The sequence below is a fragment of the Coregonus lavaretus genome (assembly GCF_964263955.1).
Source record: "Coregonus lavaretus genome assembly, contig: HAP1_SCAFFOLD_1308, whole genome shotgun sequence".
Lineage (NCBI taxonomy): Eukaryota > Metazoa > Chordata > Actinopteri > Salmoniformes > Salmonidae > Coregonus > Coregonus lavaretus.
Window position 1 is genome coordinate 63702 of NW_028159081.1, and position 10682 is coordinate 74383.

At 40.9% G+C, this 10682-nt stretch overlaps 1 protein-coding gene across 1 annotated transcript; it reads left to right on the top strand.

The window, feature by feature from the left end:
* The first annotated feature begins 2683 nt into the window (after nucleotides 1-2683).
* LOC311123294 (forkhead box protein B1-like) lies at nucleotides 2684-4682 on the top strand. Its single transcript, XM_084197554.1, has one exon. The coding sequence runs from the start codon at nucleotides 2745-2747 to the stop codon at nucleotides 3696-3698; it is 954 nt and encodes a 317-aa protein (XP_084053680.1). The 5' UTR covers nucleotides 2684-2744; the 3' UTR covers nucleotides 3699-4682.
* Nucleotides 4683-10682: the final 6000 nt, after the last annotated feature.

The window sequence follows — 10682 nt, forward strand, 5'->3', positions numbered from 1 at the left end:
CGCACAAAATTGTTCTCCGTTCCGCCGCTGCAAAAAAGCTACTTCAGACCAGGAGCAGGTTCACAAGTGCAATGCAATTTGGCTTAGCTCAACCTTTTGTTCCGCTTGTACAAATGACCAAACAGCGCTCACATTATACAGTTGATCTACTGGGGATTCAACAGGCTCTTTTGGAGAACGGGAGAAAGGGGAGTTCATCTGTTCAGAATCATGGTAGCGGAATTTTTCCTCAATCCGCAGCTTTGTGAGATAAAACGTATTGGACAGATGCAGCTAAAGATCAGTAGCGTAAAAGATGATTAAATGTTAAGGAAAAGTTAACTGAAATCAAAAGGTTAAATGGTTTGATGGGAATTGTATTGTGCAACACTGTGAACATATCCGAAAGTCAGGGCCTTTCTACCCCCTTGACGCTGAAATGACAATACACATTGTAAACATTGTATTATAATAACAATAATCTAATAATAATAATAATAATGTTAACTAAATATACATTGAGTTTTTGTATTTTTCTTATACTGTTTTGATACCAACATCCATACAGCTTGTCCAATCTGTTCACAGACATTAGCATCGCAACAGAAACCACAGATGATGAGTGACTGCCTGCACCACACCGTTTCACTCTAAAGGGGTTGGATTACCACAGGCCTGCATCCCGAGTAGCTTTATTCTGGCTCGCCCCTGCAGCTTTTCCGTCCGAATCATGATTCCGTGTATTGTGGACGCATGGAGAGAAATTAGCATAGATTATGAGTTGGTCCGAGAGTGTGTGTGTGTGTGGTCCCCTCTCATTGGGATGTGGCCAGGCAGAAAGGGAAGGTGCCTGGCTGGGAGGGTGAGCTCACAGAGAGAAGAATGTCCATTGATCTGAATACGCTCCCATTAGGTTCACACTCACATAATTGACTTATTGGTATTTTATACAGTTTCTATAGCATTGTCGTAAGACTCGTAACCACCAGAGATTTACATTTCAATGGCTGGCTTAATTTAAATCTGTTCATCCGCGTAGAAAGTGTATTTTGTTTGGACGTTTGCTGTCACAGCTTTGTGGGAGTCGGCTGGTAAACACTCAAATATTGGTATTGCTATTAGGCCTATACCTTTGTAGGCTACTTGAAACAATTAAATAAACAAATTATAAACATCGCCTCACCATATGCATGTATCCCATATATTCAACTGTACATTTCAAATCAAACGTTTATTAATTGTGCATTTGGGGATTACATATACCGTGCATAACACACTCAGCATATCCCCAATAACTAGTTAGAAGATATACATTTTATCGATCGCTCCAAACAAAGTTTTTCACATGAATTCGTGCACGCTCTCGGACGCTGAATGGACACACACACACACACACACACACACACACACACACACACACACACACACACACACACACACACACACACACCACACTAAAGGAGGGAAAAATACTAGTCAGACAAAAGTAACAGTATTCAAGGGGAGTGTATTGAGCAATTTACAATACACTCCAGCAAATACATTCAGGAAAGAATGGTATATTATCCCAAAGGAGAATTAACAGTTAACAGTCATGTAAAGACGTTAATTTATATGAATTAAAATGACAGAGTAAACAAACTATGTTAGTCACCAGTTAGATGACTATAGATCACAGATTGGTACACAAAAATGTCGATTCAACATCAGTTCAATTCACACTTTCCATCTTAACAGCTCAAACTAAAATGTAAGCAATGACACGTCTTTCAACACGAAACAAAACTTACAAATGACAATACAGAGCAAATAGCGAGGCTGTGCCAAGAAGCGACGGCCCTCCATGCCAAACATCAAATTGCTTAGTAGCTCTATTTTAAACGCAAATAGTTGACTAAGCACCCCTTCTCGGTCCACAAAAGGTTATCTGCATACCTTCACACTGCGTAACCGGGCTTTCATCGCCCACCCTCACACTTCAAATCCGGTGGGTCGCTGTGTCTTTTCACCCCTTTGCTCTGTCTTCAAATTGAAATTATTTCTATTGGCTCAAGGTGTCCATGTAAATAGGTGTAAATGAATCCAGATTATGCCTTTGCTTTCTCCTCGGAGCGAGTAGCCCCCTCCTCTCCTCCCAAAGCGATTGTCATGTGATAGCGAAGAAGTGGCACATTAATGAAGCGGCTCCACGGGGGTCTTTTCTCCTGTCACCACATTAAACTATCACACGGTTCCGGGAAGGACAAGGAAGTAGCAGCTACTTAGCTCTGCTCATCACAACAAGGGCCACAACATATCGGGAACCATTCAGAGAGTCGTGGTGTGAGGGGGAAGGAAAAGCTTATTGCTGCTTGCTTAACTAAAGATTGCGCATCATATAGGCCATCTGAGGGAGAGGAGCCTGTTTTCATAGGACGGCTGTTTTCAAGACCCACAGCCCATAAGCGCTGAGTCCACGGAGGAAACAGACAGTGAGTGCGTTGCTGTATCTCATGCATCTTGGCGAACTTTCAGTAACTTTTATGCGCGGGGATATTGCAGTTTTTACTGTGCGTTATAAAGGCAATCTATGCGGCGAATGTATGGAGTTTTACACGTGCAGAATGTTGTTTTGAACAGTTGTTTTGAACAACCCGTCCTAGAGTGATACTTCTTTAAATGAGTGTAGGACAAAGTTATATTTCCCCTGCTTGTCTGAGAAGAACTGGAAGAACTGTAGCCCAACGCGCCTTTCAGCATAGTATTTTGACAGAAAGTCCAACAGAATGCCTCGTCCGGGGAGAAACACGTATAGCGACCAGAAACCCCCCTATTCCTACATCTCCCTGACCGCCATGGCTATCCAGTCTTGCCCGGAGAAGATGCTCCCGCTCAGCGAGATTTACAAGTTCATAATGGACAGGTTCCCTTACTACAGAGAGAACACCCAGCGGTGGCAGAACTCCTTACGGCACAACCTCTCTTTCAACGACTGTTTTATTAAGATCCCCAGGCGGCCGGACCAGCCGGGTAAAGGGAGTTTCTGGGCTCTCCATCCCAGCTGCGGAGACATGTTCGAAAACGGAAGTTTCTTGCGGCGTCGTAAACGCTTCAAGTTGATGATGATGGCGTCCGAGCACCTGGCGCAGAGCAAGACGTCGGACGCTGCCCACTATCTCCAACAGCAAGCCAAACTCCGACTGAGCGCGCTGGCAGCTTCTGGCACACATCTCCCGCAGATGTCCGGTTACAACATAGGAGTCTCTCACCAACCGTCAACTTTCAAACACCCGTTCGCGATCGAGAACATCATCGCCAGAGAGTATAAAATGCCAGGCGGGCTGGCCTTCTCCACCATGCAGTCCATGTCTGCTGGCTACCCGCTGCACAACCAGCTCACCACGGCCTGGCCTCACATGTACAGCTCTAGCGTCATGGACACGGTAGCTCCCATCTCCATGACCAGTGATTATTCGGCCTACGGAATGCCCCTCAAGTCTATTTGCTATGGCGGGCAGAATCTACCTGCCATCCCCGTGCCAATCAAGCCCACCCCTACTTCGATGCCAGGGCTCTCGGCACTGCCAACACACATTCCAGCTTTCTTAGCGAACTCTCCCCAGTCTCTCAGCCCCACGTCTCCTCAGACAGCTACCAGCCAAAGCAGCCCTGCCACGCCGAGCGAGACGCTCATAAACCCGGCCTCTTCGGCCATGCAGTCCGTGGTGTCGGTGCACTGACATGACGTTAGCGCACGGGACTTTATTATAAACTTCTGAAAAGAAAAGAGACATGATTATCAACTTCTCCAAAGCGGTATTTTATTGTTTGGTCATTCATGACAACCAACTAAAATATGCTCTACAATCATAAGGCAAGAGATTTGGCGTTTTGTGGTTTATCGATGTACTTAGATGTATTACTTGAGAATTGTTGTGGCAGTGACTCTTGTCTTTCTGTGACACGCATATAGGCTACATCGTTTTGTTACCTTTTTAGGTCATTTAAGAATAATCCAATTATGAGATTATCTTCAAAAGCACTGTCTTTATCCGTATCTATATTCTTGCTTACATTTTATTGCAAAGTCTCCAATAAATATTTCAATTCAATTAATCTAAAAAATCGTAAAACAATTCCCATTCGTTATTACCTTTGAGAATGTTGTCGGAATAATTTTTTTTTTGTTGCATTTTCGTCAAGATAAAAAGGCCAAGAAAATAAATAAATGAAATCAACTTTGTAAATTAAATTTAACATGTCTTTTAGTTCCTGTTCACCTTAATGCGCATTGCATTTATACCAAATAGCCAATCTAGTTTTTAGGAGAATTCAAAAAATGAACAATCACAGAGGTGACATTTCAAATAACAAAACTTGAAAACAGATATTTATGTTTTACTTTGGTGTCTGCATTCAAAATATTTGAATTGATACAAGAATATAAATGTGTAAACTGCACTTTTTTTTGTTGGATGTTTTAGATGATCTGTAGTTTACAGATCTATCTGTAGTTGTTCTGTGGACCATTTAATTAAAAAAAAAATATAATACTGTGGTGACCGGATGTATAAAATGCAGTATATTTGTAGGTTCTCTAAAACGCATGCTATTTCCAAACGTTGTGTTGTATTTGCTGCAAGCATGAGTGCTTCTCCAAGTGTGCCATGTGTCTGCAATAAATTATTGGTCATCAAAAATATTTTCCCATTAAAAATTGCGTAAACATCATGTTACATTGCAGTGTGTATTTTTAACAGGTTGTTTAACACACACACACACACACTTTTAAATGTTTTAAAAATATATATATAGTGCTCTATTAAACCTGATTGTAGGTGTTGTAGAATTATAGAATATAGTAGTTTAGATTATTATAAAGTCTAGTAAGCTAGTAATAATAGTGTTAACGTAATTGTATTGTTTTATTTTCACACATGATTCATTGAGGTTTATTTGACACTGGATCCCATTAAACCATATTTTAAGCAGAAATTAACTAGATTAAAATGCATGAAGGCAATTCAGAGTGCAGATCTCAGTTATTAAACAGGTTACAGGTGTGTAAGGGGAAAACACGCATTCCTTTATGTTCTAACGTTAATGACAGTTACAGGCCTAATATTGTATTTATACTACAGTTATACTAATATTACGATATTTATGAAATTATAGTTGTATTTGCATAAATAAATAATAACCAAATAATATCCAATATTCCACCCAACCTATATTTACAAACTCCCTTTGAGACAATATTCCTTAAGGATGCAAATGATAAATATTCAAGGTTATAACCGGTTCCTGGGGATTTTCTCAACTCAATCCCCCAAGTATAAACAAATATATTAGGATTCCATCACTGTATGCTATTGACTAGGCCTTCATCAAATACATGCCCCCCCATCCACTTCATTCAGTCCATTCACTTGAATAGGGAACGCAAAGAATAGCGAAGTTAGACCGGGCCACCGATGTAGATTTAGCCCTTTTTCAATGAGACAAAAAGAGTGATTTTCACCAACACATTGCTGACTGGGGGGACTTGGAAACGAGTTCTGAAAACCTCTTTGGAATTTAAATGTACCCCTCCCCCCCCTGATCCCCCCTCTCTCTGTTTGGTCTGTTTGCACAACATTGAATTGTTTTTTGGACAGTGCCAACACAAGAAGTGCATAGACGTGACACTTGCCATTTTTTTTGTCAACGATGTGAAATGATGAAATTAACTTTTCTCATAATATAAAGTGCAAACACACACAAAAATTACACGAGAATACGTCGTATTTCGCCTTTCTATTCATCAAGCGCTGAACTGGGCTAGAGGAGCGGGAGGATGTTATGGTGCATTCCAATACACCCTCATCACTCTAAAAAAAAAAAAAAAAAAAAACTCTATCGCAAATTTGTTGATACAGCATTTGAATAATGTTGGCGGTGTTACGTCTTGTCCTTAAATGTGCTTCACCAGAGGTTACAGTCAGAACATTACCGAGTACATCTATTACCGAAGGCTACAGATGCACCATACACAATCGCAATTTATTTGTGTTTTTAGAAGCAACGTTTTTAGGAGCTCTTCATATCTCAGTCTTTCTCAAGGACAAGCAGAGACATGTCCCGTTTATTCTATTATAATAGGGTTGTTACGGAAATATATATTTATAATTGGGTAGTTACAGAAATCTATATTTATTTTTTCTTATAATAGGGTAGTTACAGAAACATATATTTGCATATATGTGTAGTGAACTAACTTCAACAATTTTACTTATCCCTTGATTGAAAAGTATCTTGGAATTCATGTAAAATCTAACTGTCAACCAGGTTGGTTGGCTTTGAAATTATTTGTGTTTAACAATTAGGTTTAATGAATTAAAGTACAAATTATGAGGATTGCAATCAATGCATAATAATTAATTATCACCGACATTTTGAAGGCCTTGAATTCACTGAAAGTATCCAATTCAATTTCATAATTCCAGATGAGCAAACCTACCTCATGAGCTAGAAGTTCCTTTTAAAAAGTTTTTGAATGATACTGTAGTTGTATATGAACATTTACAAAAAAAACATAAACTTTGCACTGGTTTAAACATGTCCCTCTGGGATTTCATGATTTGAACTCTGGCAATGAGAAAGAATGAGATGCCTGGTAGCTCCTAATGTACACATTACGTTAGAAATACCAAGTCAGTCTGAGGTCCTACCCTGTAAGCTGCCATTATCAAAACGCTAATTAAACATAGGTTCACACAGCATCCCTTCCTCCAAAACCTTTACAATACAACAGGGTTTCAGTGTGAACGAGGTCCCTTTGTAAAGCTTCGTGATGTAATCAGCTGCATTATATTAAAATAACTGCTGCCCTTGTCACCTCGGCTATAAGACCCATCCAGTCAGATATGAAGGTTAACACACACACACACACACACACACACACTCACACACACGCACACGCGCACGCACGCACACACGCACACACACACACACACACACACACACACACACACACACACACACAGGCTAGTGAAATATAGCTCCATCTCCAATTCCTTCCTGTACAAAACCACAATGTTGTTATAGGGTTTAATTAAGAGCCTTCATTAAAGTGGCTGCCCATCCAGTGTAATTAGTATGTATAATTTATGCGTTGCTTATTGCACGAGGGCAGTGGCCTGCATAATGAACTCAATTTAACCTTAAGTATGGAAAGGTGGAATGGACAGAAATATGTTATTTATAATGTGTTTACAGTGGCGGTAATGTCACCGCCACGGGAGTGGAAATCACTTCAGCCAGAACTTTGTCTGTGTTGAAGGTTTCAGTAAAGGGCCAGAGAGAGATGATTTATTGTCCTGGAGCTGGCATGGCATGGCATTAATATGACTATAAATCTCAGAGCTGAAGGAGCTGGCATGGCATTAATATAACTATACATCTCAGAGCTGAAGGAGCTGGCATGGCATTAATATGACTATACATCTCAGAGCTGAAGGAGCTGGCATGGCATTAATATGACTATACATCTCAGAGCTGAAGGAGCTGGCATGGCATTAATATGACTATACATCTCAGAGCTGAAGGAGCTGGCATGGCATTAATATGACTATACATCTCAGAGCTGAAGGAGCTGGCATGGCATTAATATGACTATACATCTCAGAGCTGAAGGAGCTGGCATGGCATGGCATTAATATGACTATACATCTCAGAGCTGAAGGAGCTGGTCTATAAATCTCAGAGCTGAAGGAGATGGTCTATAAATCTCAGAGCTGAAGGAGCTGGTCTATAAATCTCAGAGCTGAAGGAGCTGGCATAGCATTATAATAATAATAATAATAATAATATGCCATTTAGCAGACGCTTTTATCCAAAGCGACTTACAGTCATGCGTGCATACATTTTTGTGTATGGGGTGGTCCCGGGGATCGAACCCACTACCTTGGCGTTACAAGCGCCGTGCTCTACCAGCTGAGCTACAGAGGACCAGCATTAATATGACTATAAATCTTAGAGCTGAAGGAGCTGGCATAGCATTAATATGACTATAAATCTCAGAGCTGAAGGAGCTGGCATAGCATTAATATGACTATAAATCTCAGAGCTGAAGGAGCTGGCATAGCATTAATATGACTATAAATCTCAGAGCTGAAGGAGCTGGCATAGCATTAATATGACTATAAATCTTAGAGCTGAAGGAGCTGGCATAGCATTAATATGACTATAAATCTCAGAGCTGAAGGAGCTGGCATAGCATTAATATGACTATACATCTCAGAGCTGAAGGAGCTGGCATAGCATTAAATATCAGAGCTGAAGGAGCTGGCATAGCATTAAATATCAGAGCTGAAGGAGCTGGCATAGCATTAATATGACTATACATCTCAGAGCTGAAGGAGCTGGCATAGCATTAAATCTCAGAGCTGAAGGAGCTGGCATAGCATTAAATCTCAGAGCTGAAGGAGCTGGCATAGCATTAATATGACTATAACTCTCAGAGCTGAAGGAGCTGGCATAGCATTAAATATCAGAGCTGAAGGAGCTGGCATAGCATTAATATGAGTATAAATCTCAGAGCTGAAGGAGCTGGCATAGCATTAATATGACTATAAATCTCAGAGCTGAAGGAGCAGGCATAGCATTAATATGACTATAAATCTCAGCGCTGAAGGAGCTGGCATAGCATTAATATGACTATAAATCTCAGAGCTGAAGGAGCTGGCATAGCATTAATATGACTATAAATCTCAGAGCTGAAGGAGCTGGCATAGCATTAATATGACTATACATCTCAGAGCTGAAGGAGCTGGCATAGCATTTAATCTCAGAGCTGAAGGAGCTGGCATAGCATTAAATCTCAGAGCTGAAGGAGCTGGCATAGCATTAATATGACTATAAATCTCAGAGCTGAAGGAGATGGCATAGCATTAATATGAGTATAAATCTCAGAGCTGAAGGAGCTGGCATAGCATTAATATGACTATAAATCTCAGAGCTGAAGGAGCAGGCATAGCATTAATATGACTATAAATCTCAGCGCTGAAGGAGCTGGCATAGCATTTAATCTCAGAGCTGAAGGAGCTGGCATAGCATTAAATCTCAGAGCTGAAGGAGCTGGCATAGCATTAATATGACTATAAATCTCAGAGCTGAAGGAGATGGCATAGCATTAATATGACTATAAATCTCAGAGCTGAAGGAGCTGGCATAGCATTAAATATCAGAGCTGAAGGAGCTGGCATAGCATTAATATGACTATAAATCTCAGAGCTGAAGGAGCTGGCATAGCATTAATATGACCATAAATCTCAGAGCTGAAGGAGCTGGCATAGCATTAAATATCAGAGCTGAAGGAGCTGGCATAGCATTAATATGACTATAAATCTCAGAGCTGAAGGAGCTGGCATAGCATTAATATGACCATAAATCTCAGAGCTGAAGGAGATGGCATAGCATTAATATGACCATAAATCTCAGAGCTGAAGGAGATGGCATAGCATTAAATCTCAGAGCTGAAGGAGATGGCATAGCATTAAATCTCAGAGCTGAAGGAGCTGGCATAGCATTAATATGACTATAAATCTCAGAGCGTAGACTGTTTCTGGTAGAAGAGGGCAAAACCAAACTAACTGCTGACGCACGCACGCACACACACACACACACACACACACACACACACACACACCACTCTCAGACAGTAGCAGATAATGTACGAGTTAAGGCAGGTAACTGATAACAGATCATGTATTCACATGTTAATAAAGCAGTAAATATATCTTGTTGGAGCGTCTGTCACGGCAGTCGCCGTCAGAGTTCTCTCGGATGACCAGTCTTCTCCAAACTTTGTGTCATTGATACATTACGGCCCATAATGAATCTCTCTGCTGATTTACAGCGTCTGACTGTGTCTGTGAACTCTCCCCAACTAGCTAGGTGTATCATGATGGAACAGGCTGTCCATTAATTTATTCATATCTATTATTTACGCGTATTATTTAAATTTGAGATCCCAACTGTTGCAAGAGCCAAAATGTCACATTCCTACATCAACCAATTAAATTACTTGCGATGTTTATCGTTGGGTGTTTTGTTTTTTTCCACGTAATATATTTACACTGGACGGTAGCAGATTCCCTCCTAAATAAATACAGGCAGTAATTCATGTTCTAAACCAACAGCTCGGCCGCAGTCCCAAATGGCACCCTATTCCCCTACATAGTGTACTACTGTTGACCAGGGCCCTATGAGCCCTCGTGAACGTAGTGCCCCTATGTAGGTAACAGGGTGCCATTTGGGACGAGCCCGTCCTCTCCTTGCAGCTAGCTAGCCTCTCATTAAATATCCTGTAGCTAATGAGGAAATGCGCTGAGGCAGATATTTCTTTCTTTATTGGAGCCCTCACCTACAGGATGAACAAGACTGAGGACAAAGCAGTGACTCTTTAGGCAGGATGCTATTTGTTTTCTAATGGCTCGAGTTTATATGAGTAAGTTCCAAATGGCACCCTATTTCCTATGTAGTGCACTTCTTTTGACCAGAGCCCCTATATAGAATAGGGGTGCCATTTGAGACATAACCTATGAGGGTCTTCACACATACTAGACTTGTATCGACAATCCCGTCAGCTCCACGTGTTACTGCAATGTATGTAAACGGGCGATCTTGTCATGTATCGACCGCTGCCTCACAACAGTCGCCCGACAGTTGACCCCCTCCAAGCA